The sequence below is a fragment of the Ostrea edulis genome, chromosome 2, assembly GCF_947568905.1.
Source record: "Ostrea edulis chromosome 2, xbOstEdul1.1, whole genome shotgun sequence".
In the NCBI taxonomy this organism is placed as follows: Eukaryota; Metazoa; Mollusca; class Bivalvia; order Ostreida; family Ostreidae; genus Ostrea; species Ostrea edulis.
The window spans coordinates 7,210,883-7,234,216 of NC_079165.1; the positions used below are offsets into that span (position 1 = coordinate 7,210,883).

General features: G+C 34.5%; 1 protein-coding gene across 1 annotated transcript in view; it reads right to left on the reverse strand.

Moving 5' to 3' along the window:
• Positions 1–1,964: 1,964 nt before the first annotated feature.
• LOC125679166 (uncharacterized protein K04H4.2-like) overlaps positions 1,965–23,334 on the reverse strand; it is a 73,240-nt gene continuing 51,870 nt past the window's right edge. The window contains exons 16-27 of the mRNA XM_056157493.1: positions 20,982–21,001; positions 18,906–18,954; positions 17,046–17,065; positions 14,932–14,980; positions 13,072–13,091; positions 10,996–11,044; positions 4,473–4,519; positions 4,330–4,381; positions 2,966–3,007; positions 2,789–2,830; positions 2,647–2,698; positions 1,965–2,109 (exon numbers count right to left, since the gene is read on the reverse strand). Of these exons, the coding sequence (XP_056013468.1) occupies positions 2,673–2,698; positions 2,789–2,830; positions 2,966–3,007; positions 4,330–4,381; positions 4,473–4,519; positions 10,996–11,044; positions 13,072–13,091; positions 14,932–14,980; positions 17,046–17,065; positions 18,906–18,954; positions 20,982–21,001 (416 nt within the window). The 3' untranslated portion in view covers positions 1,965–2,109; positions 2,647–2,672. The remainder of the gene's footprint in view (positions 2,110–2,646; positions 2,699–2,788; positions 2,831–2,965; positions 3,008–4,329; positions 4,382–4,472; positions 4,520–10,995; positions 11,045–13,071; positions 13,092–14,931; positions 14,981–17,045; positions 17,066–18,905; positions 18,955–20,981; positions 21,002–23,334) is intronic.

Sequence of the window (23,334 nt, forward strand, 5' to 3'; positions counted from 1 at the left end):
ATAAACTAGATTTAAGTACTAAAATATCATTTAGTTGGCCCATTCTTTATGTTACACAGAACAGCCAATTCTCCATATTTGGTAATGATTACAAAGACAGGTGGACCTAAAACCCCTGACTGAACTACATGTAGTTTGCAACATACATACATTCATTGTCGCACGCACAAGTACTCTGAAGTTGAAATAAAAAATATGCTAGAGTTCCTCATTGACAATATCTTCGTGGTCTTTGGTGATCAGGTCTTCCAACAGTCTGTTGGAATTCCCATGGGCACGAATTGTGCTCCTTTGTTAGCTGACCTGTTTTTATATTCATATGAAGCAGAATTTATTAAAAAAAACTTCTACGTGAGAAGAAAAAATCTCTCGCTGTGACCTTCAATTCGACTTTTAGATATATCGATGACGTTTTGTCTATTAACAATGATAGCTTTCATTCATATGTCGATTTGATATATCCCTGTGAGCTCGAAATAAAGGACACCACAGAGTCGTCCACTTCTGCTTCATACTTAGATATTTTATTGAAAGTAGACATTAACGGCAAACTAACAACTCAACTGTATGACAAACGGGATGATTTCAGCTTCTCCATCGTCAACTTCCCACATTTATGTAGCAATATTCCATTATCACCTGCATATGGTGTTTATATATCTCAACTGATTCGATATGCAAGAGCTTGTTCTGGGTATAGTCAGTTTTTAAATCGAGGTAAGCTACTGACAAACAAGTTGATGGTGCAGGGATTTCAACAGTCTCGATTGAAGTCAGCATTTCGCAAATTCTATGGTCGTTATAACGATCTACTTCGTCAATACAACCTCGCATTTGGGCAAATGCTGTCTGACGTGTTTCATACTGATTGTTAAGCCGTTCTTGGCACACTGTTTTTGACTGTGGATAACTCCGTTTACCTGATCGGGATATGGGGCTCACGGCGGGTGTGACCGGTCAACAGGGGATGCTTACTCCTCCTAGGCACCTGATCCCACCTCTGGTGTGTCCAGGGGTCCGTGTTTGCCCAACTATCTATTTTGTATTGCTTGTAGGAGTTATGAGATTGATCACTGTTCGTTATCTTCACCTTGCATGAAAGCAATGTCAATTTCAAAAGAAATATACGAGAAAGATTCAGTGAATGTAAATATTTGAACTTGAATATGTCTTGATAGAAATTATTGATTTATTGATGTTTTCGGCCACACTCAACAATTTTTCAGTTATCTGTTGGCGCCCTTTTTTGGTGGAAGAGAAAGCCCAGATACAATGTACCTGGAAAGAGACCACCGACCTTCCGAAAGTAAACTGGGAAACTCTCTCACTTACCGACGTGAGTGGTATTCGAACTCGCGCCGACAGAGGTGAGAAGCCGTGTGATTTTGTGCGAGATGCTCTAACCACTCGGCCACGGAGGCCCCCGATAAAAATTAAGTTGAACATAACGAATACCTTATCTGAGCATTTTTCCGACTTTCAAATAGGCATGTTCAATATTGGAATCAATATAAATAGCACTCGAAACGAAAATGAAACATATCCTGAAAACTGGTGATTTTAACGATAAACCAAGCTGCCCTTCTATTTCTTGGTGTCATCATTTAATAGTTTGCTTCTTGTTTATGATATTCATACTGAAAACCCACCTCTTGTCTATATGTATTCTATTCATATTGTTTTGTCATTTACTCTTGTGCTTTTTGTTTTTGTTTATATCATTCGTAATGTCAATCCGTTGTTCCTTTGTAAATATTCATATTGTTTAAATTTTGTGTGATTCATGTATCCTCACACATCTTAATTTGTGCGATCGCCATTTGTGAATATAAGAGGCCCTCGTATAATAATGATAGAGGATATGATGTAAGTGTGCACTTGTTTTCTAATCTCAACTATTATAATGATATGTACTTATCATGCTTTAGTTTCTTGAAATAAATACCTTTCAAACTAAGACAGAATATCAAACATGCATACTACTTTATTGATATATCATATATAATGAAAACGTATTCTACAATTTAATGTCTATTCCAATCTGTTTTCTTCTGTTCAAACTTTTTTCTCCTCAGGCAGCGTAGTCCTATTTCCGTTTTCACACAATCACTGGAATAATATAACATGTGTATAATTTAAGTCGTTATTTAACCATACTAATATGACTGTTCAGAGCCCGGCAAGTATCAATCATAAGCGATTTTGTGCGCGTAATAAGACAGTAATGAGATCGATCACCCAAACTACTTTCAAAATAATTCTGTCGTAAGTTAAAGCACTATGAATGTATATCATTAAATACATGAATAGTTTCTGTACATTACTATCCTGGAAGAAGACAATTATGTCAGGTTTTATAAGATTGATATGGCATTGACATTATAAAGTAGAAGGTAATATATTACATATCGAAACATGTCATAATCATTCTGTTCAAAAATTAGTAATAAATACTGTATGCCTTATATAAGAAAATATAATAATATCATATTTTTCACATGGGTGAATGGTCCAGTTTAAAAAAAAAGAAAAGTCGTCATCAAAAATTTACATGATGTCTACATAAATATTACAGGTTGAACATTTTATAAAGAAGAAAAAACTTTTCATGGCGTATTTGCTCTAAAGATATATGAGACGGCCTACCTATTAAACATTGCCCACCAACGCAGTTATATCCCGGAGGGCAAGGACCACCCTAAATATAAATAGATATTCACACACAAATTAAAAAATAACATTCTTAGTAAATTCAACAAGCACGTAATGACGTATAAAACCTGCTTACGTTCGATTTGTTGACCAATTGTGGGCTGACGAGGAGGATTACCTAGGGTTAAACATATCAGTTGTGTAAGTAAAATATTGAACAAAATATGTGTATACATACAAGTATTCAAGTACATTATAAATAACATTCTCAGTAAATTCAACAAGCACGTAATGACGTATAAAACCTGCTTACGTTCGATTTGTTGACCAATTGTGGGCTGACGAGGAGTATTACCTAGGGTTAAAAATATCAGTTGTGTAAGTAAAACATTGAACAAAATGTGTGTATACATACAAGTATTCAAGTCGATTATACCAAGGTACAAGTATTTTGAAAACTGAATCTTGAAACTTATCCATTTAGAGGGATATATTTATAGTTATTACAGTTTATATACTATATCCTCATAACGGTTGACCTCCTTTCGAAACATGAATGGGAATATAAATATCTACAATATTTGATACAAGTATATTCTTTTTAAATTTCCTTGTCCAGTTAGGTACTTCAGTTAGTTACCGTGTCGACTGCTGATATGTAGATCGCAGGGGATTTTAATCCATTTTGCAGATTATCGTCTACTAAAACTGCATTTTTTGTTACTAAATAAAACGGAAGTTTCCTATTTCAAAATATTATTGTACATATCCCTCATCCATTTTAAATTTTTATGGTGTTATTCCTCCGTAAACATAATCCGCTTCTGTGTTTGCGCGGATTATTTGGTAATATCTGATACCTAATATATTTAACCCCCATTCATAATATTTTTTGACCTGAAATTAGATATTACAATAATTAAAAAGGCCATATAATTCCGCGAAAAACAATGTTTAATACGCCGGTTTCTCACACTTAGAGATTCAAAATGCAGTCGAATCTTCTCGAGTCTTCTCCATCAAAACCTTGCATAATCTATACACCGATATTACAAATTGAACAGTACTTCGTTACTAGCTTGAAAATACGGATGTATATTTAATTGCTGTGCTAAAATTTAGAAATTCATTTTAAACTTAAGGATTATCTCGTTCATGCATAGCTCTGATCCTCAGTGTTTGGCAGTCTGTTTTTCTTTTTACAAGTTTATTGTTATTTCCGATTTCCAATATTTCGGCTTGAGCATCCCTGAAGAGACTTTATTTGTCAAAATGCGCGTCTGATGCATCAAAATTGGTAGCGTATGAGATTTACAATACGACCCCTACGTCGAGGCCTCTGCTGGTGGACTGTTAGTTCTCGAGAGTCTCTACAGCCCAGTAGCTATGCACTTCGTTACTGGCTTGAAAACACGGATGTATATTCAATTGCTGTCATAAAAATTAGAAATTCATTTCAAACTTAAGGATTATCTCCCTCAAGCATAGGTCTGATCCTAGGACGAATTTCGCTCCAGTCTTTGGCACTCTGTTTTTCTTTTTATTTCTTACAAGTTTATTTTTATTTCGAATTTCCAATATTTCGGCTTGAGCATCACTGAAGAGACATTATTTGTCGAAATGCGCATATAATGCATGAAAATTAGTACCGTATAAGTTTTGCATGAGACAACTTACCTGGTATACAACGGTTCCTAACGCAATCATATCCAGGCGGGCATGGACCACCCTAAATATAAATCATTATTAACACAAACTTACAAAAAAAAAACAGTCTCCTAAATTCAACAAGCACGTGATGACGTATAAAACTTTCTTACATTTCTACATCCGCTTTGATGACCAACTCCGGGCAGACGAAAAATATCTAAGGATAAAATACCAGTTGTGTAAGTAAAACATTGAAACAAAATATGTGTGTACATATAAGTATTCAAGTACACTATAGATAATTACATTCTGGAGCAATGCTACCAAGGTACAAGTATTTTGAAAACTGAATCTTGAAACTTCTTATCCATTTAGAGGGGTATATTTATAGTCATTACAGTATGTATACCATATCGTCATAACGGTTGACCTCCTTTCGAAACATGAATGAGAATATAAATATCTACAATATTTGATACAAGTATATTCTTTTTAAATTTCCTTGTCCAGTTAGGTACCTCAGTTAGTTACCGTGTGGACTGCTGATATGTAGACCACAGGGGGCTTTAATCCATTTTGCAGATTATCGTCTACTAAAACTACATTTTTTGTTACTAAATAAAACGGAAGTTTCCTATTTCAAAATATTATTGTACATATCCCTCAAATTTCATCCATTTTAAATTTTTATGGTGTTATTCCTCCGTAAACATAATCCGCTTCAGTGTTTGCGCGGATTATTTGGTAATATCTTATACCTAATATATTTAAGCCCCATTCATAATATTTTTTGACCTGAAATTAGATATTACAATAATTAAAAGGCCATATAATTCCGCGAAAAACAATGTGATACGCCGGTTTCTCACACTTATAGATTCAAAATGCTGTCGAATCTTCTCGAGTCTTCTCCATCAAAACCTTGAATAATCTATACACCGATATTACAGATTGAACAGTACTTCGTTATTAGCTTGAAAATACGGATGTATATTTAATTGCTGTCATAAAATTTAGAAATTCATTTCAAACTTAAGGATTATCTCCCTCAAGCATAGGTCTGATCCTTGGATAAATTTGGCTCCAGTCTCTGGCACTCTGTTTTATGCAGGGGGTTTTAATCCATTTTACAGATTACCTTCTACTAAAACTGCATTTTTTGTGATTAAATGAAATGGAAGTTTCCTATTTCAAAATATCATAGTGGCGTCAGTGGCCGAGTGGTTAGGCCGTCAGACTCTCGACCGAAAGGTCGTGGGTTCGAGTCCTGGCCGCGACAGGGCTGACGTTCACTTTACATGAATTTCCTCAATCCACCCAAGTGTAAAAGGGGTACCTGGCTATAGAAAGTGAAAGATATTGCTAGAATGTTAGTGCTCTAGCGCTTGTAATGGCAGCTTGCACTGCATGCTTCCTAGGAGGCTGAGAAAGTTCTAGTTTGAAATAAGGTCTGCCGGGGTAATAATGTACATTGATAATTGTAAAGCGCTTTGAGCAGCATACGCTGGATAAGGTGCTATATAAAACCAATTATTATTATTATTATTATTGTATATATCCCTCAAATTTCATCTATTTTAATTTTTTCTGGTGTTCTTCCTCCTTAAACATAATCCGGTTCAGTGTTTGCGTGGATTATTTGGTAATATCGGATAGCTAATATATTTAAGCCCCATTCATAATTTTATTTGACCTGAAATAAGATATTAAAATTATTAAAAATGGCAATATAATTCGGAGAAAAACAACGTTTAATACGCCGGTCTCTCTCACTTATATATTCAGAATGGAATCGCACCTTTTCGTGTCTTTCAAAAAAGTTTGCCAGAAATATCTCGGAATTTCGATTGTTATATCGTTCAATGTATGATCTAAAAATTTTCATTGCTTTACAATATGGATTACAATTGTACATTTCTACTCCTCTGGGGAAAAAATGCGTTACTTCTTTGAATGAGAGTAATCAATACCATATCAAACCACTATTATCAATCTTAATTGTAACAATATACAAATTAAAGCAAGCTAAACATCCCTTGAAATATTACATTATATGGAAAGAAGTACTGTACTGAACGAGCGAGTTAACACTAGTAAAATGATTTTCTGGATATGTAACTGAAAGTGGGAAATATGAAAATCGAATCCGAATGTTGTCAAGTATTCTTTATCGAAAAGAAATTATATGTCATTAAAAAAAAATTTCACTCAGAAAGAATTAAAGTAATAGGAAGGGGAAAGTATATAAAGCAATGTGGACGCTATTGAAAATCATTGAAATTTCAAAATACTGCAAATTTATCTCCAAAAATGGTTTACAGCTAACAGAATGTACAGCATTTAAACAACCCCAATAGTAAGCCGTTAATCATTAGAGTGTGTAAGGATACACTTGGTACTTGGGTTACGAAAGATCAACAGATATATGAGCTTCACCACGTGTCTGTACACCATCACACCGTAAACCCTACTGATATACACCATCATACCTTAACATGCTACACTCTACCCACTGTTGGAGTCCCCAAACCTTAAAATCAGTTGCACTCACGCACACCTTAAACATATACCCCCTGCTGTACTTACTGAGACCTTCTACCCCACTGTCCTTACTCATGCTTTAACCCTCTTCTGAACTCCCTAAGGCCGCATACCTATTGTACATCCTGAAAACTCAACCACCTTGCTTTATATCAATATACCTTAAACTTACGGCTGTACGCACTATCACTTTAAACCCAATTTTGTAGAGCATTACATCTTTTCCTCCTAATGAATTTGAATACCTTTACATTTTCCTGTATGAAGGTCATATGCGACTTTTCTTAATAATGCCTAATTTTTCGAGACATTTCAGATATAATCTATTTGAATTCCATCTTGTTTCCACAAAATGAATTTGGATATATCACCTAGTCTGCTTTTGAGTTAGTTTATTTCGATATTTTCTATTTGACGCATGTTCTGGTAAGAAAAAATGTAATGTCAGCTATTAGGTATTACAGAAAGTTGTATATAATGACATTATCAAATTACTGTAGTAGTGAAGGGAAAGAATCCTTGGATCAATAGATTATCGCACCTAAGATATTTGCATTATTAATTAGGTGATCTAACCACTGAGCTAACCAGGCCGATAGACGAAGTAAAGTAATGTCACTGCAATAAAAAATACAACATATGAAGGAAAAGACACGTAAACTGATTGTATGAAAAACTCATTATAGGAACAATAGAGCAGAAACGTTGCTTAAGACCTCAAACAGGCATTAGGTGTGAAAGTGATGACAACCATTTCCCTCCCCTCCTCAAAATCTCTAAATGGTATAGAAATATATATTAATGACTAATAAAAACATTTATTTCGTACAAAAACAAGAGAAAACGACGATAGATAACCGCTGTTACTGTGCAAATATACATAAGAATTGTTGTCTTGCAGAGAGCCCCGTGGTGATCCGGGTTAGAATAGGTCCTCAGTACCCCTTGTTTGAAGAGGCGACTAAATGGGGTGGTCCTTCGGATGAGACCGTAAACATCGAGTTCCCGTATCACAGCAGTTGTGACACGATAAAGATCCCTCCCGGCTCAAAGGCAGTAAGTGCCGAGCACAGGCCTAAATTTGGCAGCCCTCCATCGGCAATGGTGACGTCTCCATATAAGCAGTGCTAATTTTGGAAATAAACAATACAATGCACTGAGTGAAATATTATAGAGAGGGACGTTAAACAATATACAGAGTTAAGCCTGGAAGGAGTAAGCATCCACTGTCGTCCAGTTACACCTGCCGTGAGCCCCATATCGCCATCAGGCAAATGGAGTTATCCGTAGTTAAAATCAGTGTGTCAAAAACGGCCTAACAATTGGTATGAAACACATCAAACAGCATTTGACCCAATGATAAGTTGTATTGGCAAACTAAATCGTTATAACGATCATAGAATTTGCAAAATGCTGACTTTAAACGAGACTGTTGGAACCCCTGCACCATCAACTTGCTGGTCAGTAGCCTACTTCGATTTAAAAATTGACCATATGGAGAACAAGTTCTTGTGCATCAAATAAGTTAAGAGATATAAACACCATTTGCAGGTGAGGATAGAATATTGCTCCATAAATATGGAAAGTTGACTACGGAGAAATAAAATTGAGTTGTTAGTTTGCCGTTCATATATACTTTCAATAAAATGTGTAAGTATGAAGCAGAGGTGGACGACTCTGTGGTGTCTTTTATTTCGTGTTCACTGGGATATATCGAATCGACATATGAATGAAAATTCTTATTGTTAATAGATAATACGTCGTCGATATATCTAAATGTCGAATTGAAGGACACAACAAGAGATGCTTTCCTCTCACGTAGAAGTTTTTGAATAAATTCTGCTTTATGGGATTATAAAACGGGTCAGTTAACAAAGGAGCACAATTCGTGCCCATAGTAATTCCAACAGATGATTTGAAAACCTGATCACCAAAGACCACGAAGATATTATCAATGAGGAAATCCAGCATATTTTCTATTTCAACTCAGAGTACTTTGTGTGTAGAATCAGACTGGCGTTCAACAAAGTCATTTTTGGATGACTGATCACTATTTCGCTTTCCATTTTTCTTATAGAAGCAGCTGTCTATAATTTCAAAAAGCTTAGTCTTTAATTTATCGTGAGGAATGGCCGTGTACAGTGTTGAAAAGTCATACGTTTTAATACCCTCTCAAAAGAGCATTTATTAATAAAAGACCTTACATAATATGAAATAGGTATTATCATTTAATAATATTACTAATTTGGACAATAATCACTACAATAAATTTGACTCCACCAGGAAACCAAAGCTTTATCCCCTTTGATTATGAAATTGACAATTTTTGTAAAGGACTACCTGCTCCTTTTAAATTTACATCTAGTTTCAATCTAATATCAATAGCATCAAAAGATATATCATTTACATGTTTTGCACATATGCACTATATATACAGTAAAGTATCTGTATCTCGAATATGGTTTATCTCGAATATTATGTCGAAGTATTTTCAAGGTCTCATGCCCTAAATTCACCTGCTTTATCTCGAAGTACAGTCAATTTTCCGCTCTGCTTAGCATACCTGGTGTCGTTAAGTCCCATATTCATGCCCACGGCTACACCAATCGACTGCTAATCCACGCTCGCCTTTTTCGAGTAGACCCAGGTCGCAATAATTGGTTCAACAGCTTGGGTAATTAGTGAGGCCTTCCCACATTACGGATTAAGTCCACCGCCAATTATGAACTAATACGCCCGATTCCAGGGACGGTGTTTAAAATGATACACACTATATCATTAACATGTGGTTTAGATAAACGAACGAAATTGTCGAAGTACTCTTGAAAAAAAAGTAATGCCCATAATTACGAAAACGCATTTGATAAAACACGCTTCATCATTACATTAAAAAAATATTCAAGATCGAATTTGGATATCTCGAAACCCTGGATATCTCGAAGTTTTTTCGAAGTCCCTCGGACTTCGAGATAGAGATATTTTACTGTACCAAGTTTGACTCTGCCCTGGAGCTAGGACCTCTACCCTAGGGATCATGAAATTAACCATTTTGGTAGAGGCCTTTCTGCTCTATGTCATTATGCATTTAGTTTTTCTTAAAGATATGGAGTTGTAGAGAAGACTTAAAAATTGGTCAAGTTTTCGCAAGAGGATCCAGGAATCCTGAAAATTTACGATATACGTCCTCCTTGTCCCAAATATCTTTCATACCAAATTTGAAAGGAATTTAAAAAAGAAATTAAAATGATTATTGCATCCTCTGGACCTTAGAGGCGGAACAAAAATTGACCAATTTTCAAAACTGTTTTTTGCAAAATCTCCACAGACGCACGTCCGTCAGAGAAACTAAATGCATTTTGATGTACACCAAAAAGGACTTCACCATGATTGTAAATTTCATGATCCTTGGAGTAGATATTCTGACTCCAGTGCAAGTACATAATTACCATAATGTGTTCATGTGTAAAAGATTTCAAATAAAATCTTCTTTGGTATCATTGATATTAAATTGAAAGTAAATAAATATATTGAAGGAACAGGTACCTATGGATCAAAATTACACCATGTATATATTTCATGATCCCAAGGGTAGGGGTATTACCAACAGAGAGAAGCCAATGGTCATAGTGATTAAATATCTTTATAATTTCAAAAACTTCTTTTATTTTGCTGATACTGAATAAACATTTCAGGTATATTTAAGAAAAAGAGAGATGTACAGTGTATGTACTAAACTTGTGGATTTCGAAACATCAGGATTTCGACTCTAGGGTGGGTCTAACATAATTAGATAGTGTTAATGTAACATATTATGTAAAGTTTTTCATCAGAGGAACACGTCTCCTCATGAGTCAAATGTTCTCGAGTGGGATAATGTTAAACAATACACGATTAATCTCTTGGGCGCATTTTTTCACGAACGAACACGTGTTATTTTATATTGCTGCTGAATATTGAACTTTAGCTTAGATATGCTGAAGGGGAAACTTATTACAGATATCCTAGCCCTTGCTGGAGTTTGTGATACGTTTAAGTAATACTAAGGTGAGTGATAAGGCCGATAGGTTCTTGTTATGATTTCCCGAAAAATGGATACTTCAGATTAGGCGATATGCATATAGAAAATGAACTGAATATATGAAAATAGATTACCTGGCACGCATCGACCGCTTTCGCAGACATCACCTACTGGACACCCCGGCTACAAAGTATAAAGAAAAGAAAGTGTGTTCAAATTGGTGAAGTCAGAATGAGATTAAATACCAAATGGGCAAATTATGTGATACAGTGTAATACTCGTTATAAATAGTGAATCCAAATTGTACCAATTCTCTAAATTCGGTGATCATGCATGTACATATTATTGTAGTTCACACCGACTTTTGGCGCCAATTCCATATTTTTTATTGCTGCGTTAATTAAACCTTAGTGATTTTTGTCAAAATAATATTTTTATATTGTTCGGGAAAAATCTATCATGCTGTTTTTATTTCTTTGTGCAGACTCTCTCCTGAGAAAAAGACTTGGAAGACAGGTATTTCTTTCAAAACAGGATTGTTTTCTGCTACCTGAAATTACTTTAAATACTCCAAAGCAAAAACAGTTTTCTAAACTATTTACTTAACATTTAGTGATCATCGCTCACGATCGAACAGCCACATTTCACAGATACATTTATATTACAACACATCGTAGTCACCCTGCGTAAGGCCCCTTTCAATATCTAATGAAGCAATAGTCTGGATCATCCAAACGTTTGTGTAAACTCACAAAAAAGTCATTCCAGAACTTAAAACGAGACTTATAGAGATTCTGATAACTCTATCAATAGATGCAATCAACATCACAAATTATTATCATAGATCAAGATGATAATGGATTATGACTACAGAAGTATGGGAAAGTTGACGATAGAGAAGTTGAAGTGATCCCGTTTGTCACAAAGTCGAGTGATTAGTTTCCCATTAACATCTATGTTCAGTAAAACATCTAAATATTTTTCATAAGAAAGTAGTAGACTGCTACAAATGCAATGACACGTATAACTGCAGTGACTGATACGGTCATGTGACACGAAAACTAGAGATCACCTCTAGAGAAATAAATATTCCGTTTTATTAGGTATATTTATGTCATTTTAGAGATGCATTTCTGGTTATTAAACACCATATGTTGAGATAGCAATACACAGAACATACCAATATACTTCGTTGTTGTTATCAATTTGTGAGATAGGGGGAATTCAAAATGAAGATAACGAACAATGATTAAGACCATGAAATTAGATAGTTTTATACAGTAAAACTACCCCTTCTTTCTTACCACAGGTAATTAAACACCTGTATTTACTCTTCATAGCAAAGATATATATTTTCCGAAGAATAATGATAAAGTTTAAAGATAGCGTTAAAATTTAAAACTTACCATTTTAACCAGTTTGATGGTGTAACTGTAGTAAATTGAAATTTACATTAAAAAAGTTTTATTTCTAAACAGAAGTTGCCCTCTTTTCCAAATTGGAATTGCAATCAGCATGAGAATTATTTTCAGATACAACCTTTCATAGAAAATCACGATAATAGACGAGAAACAAATACATTACCATTTCTGATTAAATTCACCTTAACGCATTTAGAAACATTTTAGATCCGGTTTAGATGAACGTTTCTACCTTGGGAATTTAAGGGGAGGATTACCATGTGTAGTTGCTCTCTCTCTCTCTCTCTCTCTCTCTCTCTCTCTCTCTCTCTCTCTCTCTCTCTCCTTTAAGCATTTCACCCACTGATTTCATGTATGTCCTTAATCGGGAACATAAATTCTTTGAATTAGCTTTGTTGATAATTGAATTAAAGATGTAAATCAAAGGTGAAGATAACGAACAGTGATCAATCTCATAACTCCTAGACGGAATACATAATAAAGAGTTGGGCATACTAAAGGAGTGATCAAGTGCATGGGTGGAGTAAGCATACCCTGTCCACCAATCACAACCGCCGTAAGCCCTATGTCTTCATCAGGTAAGAGGAGTAATCCACAGTCAAAATCAGTTTCCAACAACGGCCTAATATGAATAAAAACTTCTTTTGGGGTTTATTGAAGCACATGATGATTCTTGGATAATCACATGCCCCAATTTCATATTGATCACAATACAACGTTGTCACAATAGACACGGAGTATTTTAAATTCAAACCCAGACATTAACAAAGAGAGAATTGATTAACTTACCCAAGGACAGGACACAGACTCTGAAATATCAATCAAACATTTGTACAACCTGAGTTTTCTGCTTTATACAAATTATACAGATGAAGTGTTTAACTCCTAATTCCTTGCTGATCACATTTCAATCGTCATTGTATCACAGTATAGAAACAAGACCAAGAGGCCCACAAACCTTATCAGTCATCTTAGTACAGGCCTTGTCAATCACATGAGAACTACTTAAAAGTATCACTAGTCCAAAGGCCTTATCAGTCACCCGAGCACTAGTTAAAATATGACTAGGTCACAGGCCTTATCAGTCACCTGATCACTAGTTAATAGTATCACTAGCCCCAAGGGCTAAAATCTAGACAAAAGTTCTTGGTCTGAATATCTAACATAAATTCAGATATTCAGCAACAAAATATAACAAGATGTGTACTAAAACTTTAATACCTTCTCAAAAGTGCATTTATTAATAAAAGACCTTACATAATATGAAATATGTATTATCATTTAATAATATTACTAATTTGGACAATAATCACTACAATAAATTTGGCTCCACCCGGAAACCAAAGCTTTATCCCCTTTGATCATGAAATTGACATTTTTGTAAAAGACTACCTGCTCCTTCTAAATTTACATTTAGTTTCAATCTAATATCAATAGCATCAAAGGATATATCATTTACATGTTTTGCACATATGCACTATAGATACCAAGTTTGATCCCGCCCTGGAGCTAGGACCTCTACCCTAGGGATCATGAAATTAACCATTTTGGTAGAGGCCTTTCTGCTCTATGTCATTATGCATTTAGTTTTTCTTAGAGATATGGAGTTGTAGAGAAGACTTAAAAATTGGTCGAATTTTCGCAAGAGGATCCAGGAATCCTGAAAATTTACGATATACGTCCTCCTTGTCCCAAATATCTTTCATACCAAATTTGAAAGGAATTTAAAGAAGTAATTAAAAATGATTCTTGCATCCTCTGGACCTTAGAGGCGGAACAAAAATTGACCAATTTTCAAAACTGTTTTTCAGAATCTCCACAGACGCACGTCCGTCAGAGAAACTAAATGCATTTTGATGTATACCAAAAAGGACTTCACCACGATTGTAAATTTCATGATCCTTGGAGTAGATATTCTGACTCCAGTGCAAGTACATAATTACCATAATGTGTTCATGTGTAAAAGATTTCAAATAAAATCTTCTTTGGTATCATTGATATTAAATTGAAAGTAAATAAATATATTGAAGGAACAGGTACCTATGGATCAAAATTACACCATGTATATATTTCATGATCCCAAGGGTAGGGGTATTACCAACAGAGAGAAGCCAATGGTCATAGTGATTAAATATCTTTATAATTTCAAAAACTTCTTTTATTTTGCTGATACTGAATAAACATTTCAGGTATATTTAAGAAAAAGAGAGATGTACAGTGTATGTACTAAACTTGTGGATTTCGAAACATCAGGATTTCGACTCTAGGGTGGGTCTAACATAATTAGATAGTGTTAATGTAACATATTATGTAAAGTTTTTCATCAGAGGAACACGTCTCCTCATGAGTCAAATGTTCTCGAGTGGGATAATGTTAAACAATACACGATTAATCTCTTGGGCGCATTTTTTCACGAACGAACACGTGTTATTTTATATTGCTGCTGAATATTGAACTTTAGCTTAGATATGCTGAAGGGGAAACTTATTACAGATATCCTAGCCCTTGCTGGAGTTTGTGATACGTTTAAGTAATACTAAGGTGAGTGATAAGGCCGATAGGTTCTTGTTATGATTTCCCGAAAAATGGATACTTCAGATTAGGCGATATGCATATAGAAAATGAACTGAATATATGAAAATAGATTACCTGGCACGCATCGACCGCTTTCGCAGACATCACCTACTGGACACCCCGGCTACAAAGTATAAAGAAAAGAAAGTGTGTTCAAATTGGTGAAGTCAGAATGAGATTAAATACCAAATGGGCAAATTATGTGATACAGTGTAATACTCGTTATAAATAGTGAATCCAAATTGTACCAATTCTCTAAATTCGGTGATCATGCATGTACATATTATTGTAGTTCACACCGACTTTTGGCGCCAATTCCATATTTTTTATTGCTGCGTTAATTAAACCTTAGTGATTTTTGTCAAAATAATATTTTTATATTGTTCGGGAAAAATCTATCATGCTGTTTTTATTTCTTTGTGCAGACTCTCTCCTGAGAAAAAGACTTGGAAGACAGGTATTTCTTTCAAAACAGGATTGTTTTCTGCTACCTGAAATTACTTTAAATACTCCAAAGCAAAAACAGTTTTCTAAACTATTTACTTAACATTTAGTGATCATCGCTCACGATCGAACAGCCACATTTCACAGATACATTTATATTACAACACATCGTAGTCACCCTGCGTAAGGCCCCTTTCAATATCTAATGAAGCAATAGTCTGGATCATCCAAACGTTTGTGTAAACTCACAAAAAAGTCATTCCAGAACTTAAAACGAGACTTATAGAGATTCTGATAACTCTATCAATAGATGCAATCAACATCACAAATTATTATCATAGATCAAGATGATAATGGATTATGACTACAGAAGTATGGGAAAGTTGACGATAGAGAAGTTGAAGTGATCCCGTTTGTCACAAAGTCGAGTGATTAGTTTCCCATTAACATCTATGTTCAGTAAAACATCTAAATATTTTTCATAAGAAAGTAGTAGAGTGTTACAAATGCAATGACACGTATAACTGCAGTGACTGATACGGTCATGTGACACGAAAACTAGAGATCACCTCTAGAGAAATAAATATTCCGTTTTATTAGGTATATTTATGTCATTTTAGAGATGCATTTCTGGTTATTAAACACCATATGTTGAGATAGCAATACACAGAACATACCAATATACTTCGTTGTTGTTATCAATTTGTGAGATAGGGGGAATTCAAAATGAAGATAACGAACAATGATTAAGACCATGAAATTAGATAGTTTTATACAGTAAAACTACCCCTTCTTTCTTACCACAGGTAATTAAACACCTGTATTTACTCTTCATAGCAAAGATATATATTTTCCGAAGAATAATGACAAAGTTTAAAGATAGCGTTAAAATTTAAAACTTACCATTTTAACCAGTTTGATGGTGTAACTGTAGTAAATTGAAATTTACATTAAAAAAGTTTTATTTCTAAACAGAAGTTGCCCTCTTTTCCAAATTGGAATTGCAATCAGCATGAGAATTATTTTCAGATACAACCTTTCATAGAAAATCACGATAATTGACGAGAAACAAATACATTACCATTTCTGATTAAATTCACCTTAACGCATTTAGAAACATTTTAGATCCGGTTTAGATGAACGTTTCTACCTTGGGAATTTAAGGGGAGGATTACCATGTGTAGTTGCTCTCTCTCTCTCTCTCTCTCTCTCTCTCTCTCTCTCTCTCTTTTTCTCTCTCTTTCTCTCTCTCTCTCTCTCTCTCTCTCTCTCTCTCTCTCCTTTAAGCATTCCACCCACTTATTTCATGTATGTCCTTAATCGGGAACATAAATTCTCTGAATTAGCTTTGTTGATAATTGAATTAAAGATGTAAATCAAAGGTGAAGATAACGAACAGTGATCAATCTCATAACTCCTAGACGGAATACATAATAAAGAGTTGGGCATACTAAAGGAGTGATCAAGTGCATGGGTGGAGTAAGCATACCCTGTCCACCAATCACAACCGCCGTAAGCCCTATGTCTTCATCAGGTAAGAGGAGTAATCCACAGTCAAAATCAGTTTCCAACAACGGCCTAATATGAATAAAAACTTCTTTTGGGGTTTATTGAAGCACATGATGATTCTTGGATAATCACATGCCCCAATTTCATATTGATCACAATACAACGTTGTCACAATAGACACGGAGTATATTAAATTCAAACCCAGACATTAACAAAGAGAGAATTGATTAACTTACCCAAGGACAGGACACAGACTCTGAAATATCAATCAAACATTTGTACAACCTGAGTTTTCTGCTTTATACAAATTATACAGATGAAGTGTTTAACTCCTAATTCCTTGCTGATCACATTTCAATCGTCATTGTATCACAGTATAGAAACAAGACCAAGAGGCCCACAAACCTTATCAGTCATCTTAGTACAGGCCTTGTCAATCACATGAGAACTACTTAAAAGTATCACTAGTCCAAAGGCCTTATCAGTCACCCGAGCACTAGTTAAAATATGACTAGGTCACAGGCCTTATCAGTCACCTGATCACTAGTTAATAGTATCACTAGCCCCAAGGGCTAAAATCTAGACAAAAGTTCTTGGTCTGAATATCTAACATAAATTCAGATATTCAGCAACAAAATATAACAAGATGTGTACTAAAACTTTAATACCTTCTCAAAAGTGCATTTATTAATAAAAGACCTTACATAATATGAAATATGTATTATCATTTAATAATATTACTAATTTGGACAATAATCACTACAATAAATTTGGCTCCACCCGGAAACCAAAGCTTTATCCCCTTTGATCATGAAATTGACATTTTTGTAAAAGACTACCTGCTCCTTCTAAATTTACATTTAGTTTCAATCTAATATCAATAGCATCAAAGGATATATCATTTACATGTTTTGCACATATGCACTATAGATACCAAGTTTGATCCCGCCCTGGAGCTAGGACCTCTACCCTAGGGATCATGAAATTAACCATTTTGGTAGAGGCCTTTCTGCTCTATGTCATTATGCATTTAGTTTTTCTTAGAGATATGGAGTTGTAGAGAAGACTTAAAAATTGGTCGAATTTTCGCAAGAGGATCCAGGAATCCTGAAAATTTACGATATACGTCCTCCTTGTCCCAAATATCTTTCATACCAAATTTGAAAGGAATTTAAAGAAGTAATTAAAAATGATTATTGCATCCTCTGGACCTTAGAGGCGGAACAAAAATTGACCAATTTGCAAAAATGTTTTTCAGAATCTCCACAGACGCACGTCCGTCAGAGAAACTAAATGCATTTTGATGTATACCAAAAAGGACTTCACCACGATTGTAAATTTCATGATCCTTGGAGTAGATATTCTGACTCCAGTGCAAGTACATAATTACCATAATGTGTTCATGTGTAAAAGATTTCAAATAAAATCTTCTTTGGTATCATTGATATTAAATTGAAAGTAAATAAATATATTGAAGGAACAGGTACCTATGGATCAAAATTACACCATGTATATATTTCATGATCCCAAGGGTAGGGGTATTACCAACAGAGAGAAGCCAATGGTCATAGTGATTAAATATCTTTATAATTTCAAAAACTTCTTTTATTTTGCTGATACTGAATAAACATTTCAGGTATATTTAAGAAAAAGAGAGATGTACAGTGTATGTACTAAACTTGTGGATTTCGAAACATCAGGATTTCGACTCTAGGGTGGGTCTAACATAATTAGATAGTGTTAATGTAACATATTATGTAAAGTTTTTCATCAGAGGAACACGTCTCCTCATGAGTCAAATGTTCTCGAGTGGGATAATGTTAAACAATACACGATTAATCTCTTGGGCGCATTTTTTCAAGAAAGAACACGTGTTATTTTATATTGCTGCTGAATATTGAACTTTAGCTTAGATATCCTGAAGGGGAAACTTATTACAGATATCCTAGCCCTTGCTGGAGTTTGTGATACGTTTAAGTAATACTAAGGTGAGTGATAAGGCCGATAGGTTCTTGTTATGATTTCCCGAAAAATGGATACTTCAGATTAGGTGATATGCATATAGAAAATGAACTGAATATATGAAAATAGATTACCTGGCACGCATCGACCGCTTTCGCAGACATCACCTACTGGACACCCCGGCTACAAAGTATAAAGAAAAGAAAGTGTGTTCAAATTGGTGAAGTCAGAATGAGATTAAATACCAAATGGGCAAATTATGTGATACAGTGTAATACTCGTTATAAATAGTGAATCCAAATTGTACCAATTCTCTAAATTCGGTGATCATGCATGTACATATTATTGTAGTTCACACCGACTTTTGGCGCCAATTCCATATTTTTTTATTGCTGCATTAATTAAACCTTAGTGATTTTTGTCAAAATAATATTTTTATATTGTTCGGGAAAAATCTATCATGCTGTTTTTATTTCTTTGTGCAGACTCTCTCCTGAGAAAAAGACTTGGAAGACAGGTATTTCTTTCAAAACAGGATTGTTTTCTGCTACCTGAAATTACTTTAAATACTCCAAAGCAAAAACAGTTTTCTAAACTATTTACTTAACATTTAGTGATCATCGCTCACGATCGAACAGCCACATTTCACAGATACATTTATATTACAACACATCGTAGTTACTCTGCGTAAGGCCCCTTTAAATATCTAATGAAGCAATAGTCTGGATCATCCAAACGTTTGTGTAAACTCACAAAAAAGTCATTCCAGAACTTAAAACGAGACTTATAGAGATTCTGATAACTCTATCAATAGATGCAATCAACATAACAAATTATTATCATAGATCAAGATGATAATGGATTATGACTACAGAAGTATGGGAAAGTTGACGATAGAGAAGTTGAAGTGATCCCGTTTGTCACAAAGTCGAGTGATTAGTTTCCCATTAACATCTATGTTCAGTAAAACATCTAAATATTATTACATAAGAAAGTAGTAGACTGCTACAAATGCAATGACACGTATAACTGCAGTGACTGATACGGTCATGTGACACGAAAACTAGAGATCACCTCTAGAGAAATAAATATTCCGTTTTATTAGGTATATTTATGTCATTTTAGTGATGCATTTCTGGTTATTAAACACCATATGTTGAGATAGCAATACACAGAACATACCAATATACTTCGTTGTTGTTATCAATTTGTGAGATAGGGGGAATTCAAAATGAAGATAACGAACAATGATTAAGACCATGCAATTAGATAGTTTTATACCGTAAAACTACCCCTTCTTTCTTACCACAGGTAATTAAACACCTGTATTTACTCTTCATAGCAAAGATATATATTTTCCGAAGAATAATGATAAAGTTTAAAGATAACGTTAAAATTTAAAACTTACCATTTTAACCAGTTTGATGGTGTAACTGTAGTAAATTGAAATTTACACTAAAAAAGTTTTATTTCTAAACAGAAGTCGCCCTCTTTTCCAAATTGGAATTGCAATCAGCATGAGGATTATTTACATATACAACCTTTCATAGAAAATCACGATAATAGACGAGAAACAAATAAATTACCATTTCTGATTAAATTCACCTTAACGCATTTAGAAACATTTTAGATCCGGTTTAGATGAACGTGTCTACCTTGGGAATTTAAGGGGAGGATTACCATGTGTAATTGCTCTCTCTCTCTCTCTCTCTCTCTCTCTCTCTCTCTCTCTCTCTCTCTCTCTCCTTTAAGAATTTCACCCACTTATTTCATGTATGTCCTTAATCGGGAACATAAAATCTCTGAATTAGCTTTGTTGATAATTGAATTAAAGATGTAAATCAAAGGTGAAGATAACGAACAGTAATCAATCTCATAACTCCTAGAGGAAATACAAAATAAAGAGTTGGGCATACTAAAGGAGTGATCAAGTGCATGGGTGGAGTAAGCATACCCTGTCCACCAATCACAACCGCCGTAAGCCCTATGTCTTCATCAGGCAAGCGGAGTAATCCACAGTCAAAATCAGTTTCCAACAACGGCCTAATCTGAATAAAAACTTCTGTTTGGGTTTATTGAAGCACATGATGATTCTTGGATAGTCACATGCCCCAATTTCATATTGATCACAATACAACGTTGTCACAATAGACACGGAGTATATTAAATTCAAACCCAGACATTAACAAAGAGAGAATTGATTAACTTACCCAAGGACAGGACACAGACTCTGAAATATCAATCAAACATTTGTACAACCTGAGTTTTCTGCTTTATACAAATTATACAGATGAAGTGTTTAACTCCTAATTCCTTGCTGATCACATTTCAATCGTCATTGTATCACAGTATAGAAACAAGACCAAGAGGCCCACAAACCTTATCAGTCACCTGAGTACAGGCCTTATCAGTTACCTGAGTACTACTTGAAAGTATCACAAGTCCAAAGGCCTTATCAGTCACCCGAGCACTAGTTAAAATATCACTAAGCCACAGGCCTTATCAGTCACCTGAGCACTAGTTAATAGTATCACTAGCCCCAAGGGCTAAAATCTAGACAAAAGTTCTTGTTCTGAATATCTAACATAAATTCTGATATTCAGCAACAAAATATAACAAGATGTGTACTAAAACTTTAATACCCTCTCAAAAGAGCATTTATTAATAAAAGACCTTACATAATATGAAATAGGTATTATCATATTACTAATTTGGACAATAATCACTCCACCCGGAAACCAAAGCTTTATCCCCTTTAATTATGAAATTGACAATTTTTGTAAAGGACTACCTGCTCCTATTAAATTTACATCTAATTTCAATCTAATATCAATAGCATCAAAGGATATATCATTTACATGTTTTGCACATATGCACTATATATACATGTACCAAGTTTGACTCCGCCCTGGAACTAGGACCTCTATCCTAGGGATCATGAAATTAACAATTTTGGTAGAGGCCTTTCCGCTCTATGTCATTATGCATTTAGTTTTTCTTAAAGATATGGAGTTGTAGAGGAGACTTAAAAATTGGTCAAGTTTTCGCAAGAGGATCCAGGAATCCTGAAAATTTCCGATATACGTCCTCCTTGTCCCAAATATCTTTCATACCAAATTTGAAAGGAAGTTAAAGAAGAAATTAAAAATGATTCTTGCATCCTCTGGACCTTAGAGGCGGAACAAAAATTGACCAATTTTCAAAACTGTTTTTTGCAGAATCTCCACAGACGCACGTCCGTCAAAGAAACTAAATGCATTTTAATGTACACCAAAAAGGACTTCACCACGATTGTAAATTTCATAATCCTTGGAGTAGATATTCTGACTCCAGTGCAAGTAAATAATTACCATAATGTGTTCATGTGTAAAAGATTTCAAATAAAATCTTCTTTGGTATCATTAATATTAAATTGAAAGTAAATAAATATATTGAAGGAACAGGTACCTATGGATCAAAATTACACCATGTATATATTTCATGATCCCAAGAGTAGGGTATTACCAACAGAAAGAAGCCAATGGTCATAGTGATTAAATATCTTTATAATTTCAAAAACTTCTTTTATTGTGCTGATACCGAATAAACATTTGAGGTATATTTAAGAAAAAGAGAGATGTACAGTGTATGTAGTAAACTTGTGGATTTCGAAACATCAGGATTTCGACTCTAGGGTGGGTCTAACATAATTAGATGGTGTTAATGTAACATATTATGTAACGTTTTTCATCAGAGGAACACGTCTTCTCATGAGTGAAATGTTCTCGAGTGGGATAATGTTAAAAAATACACGATTAATGTCTTGAGAGCATTTTTTCAAGAACACGTGTTATTTTATATTGCTGCTGAATATTGAACTTTAGCTTAGATATCCTGAAGGGGAAACTTATTACAGATATCCTAGCCCTTGCTGGAGATTGTGATACGTTTAAGTAATACTCAGGTGAGTGATAAGGCCGATAGGTTCTTGTTATGATTTCCCGAAAAATGGATACTTCAGATTAGGCGATATGCATATAGAAAATGAACTGAATATATGAAAATAGATTACCTGGCACGCATCGACCGCTTTCGCAGACATAACCTTGTTCACACCCCCACTACAAAGTATAAAGAAAAGAAAGTGTGTTCGAATTTTTGAAGTCAGGATGAGATTAAATACCAAATGGGCAAATTATGTGATACAGTGTAATACTCGTTATAAATAGTGAATCCAAATTGTACCAATTCTCTAAATTCGGTGATCATGCATGTACATATTATTGTAGTTCACACCGACTTTTGGCGCCAATTCCATATTTTTTATTGCTGCGTTAATTAAACCTTAGTGATTTTTGTCAAAATAATATTTTTATATTGTTCCGGAAAAATCTATCATGCTGTTTTTATTTCTTTGTGCAGACTCTCTCCTGAGAAAAAGTCTTGGAAGACAGGTATTTCTTTCAAAACAGGATTGTTTTCTGCTACCTGGAATTACTTTAAATACTCCAAAGCAAAAACAGTTTTCTAAACTATTTACTTAACATTTAGTGATCATCGCTCACGATCGAACAGCCACATTTC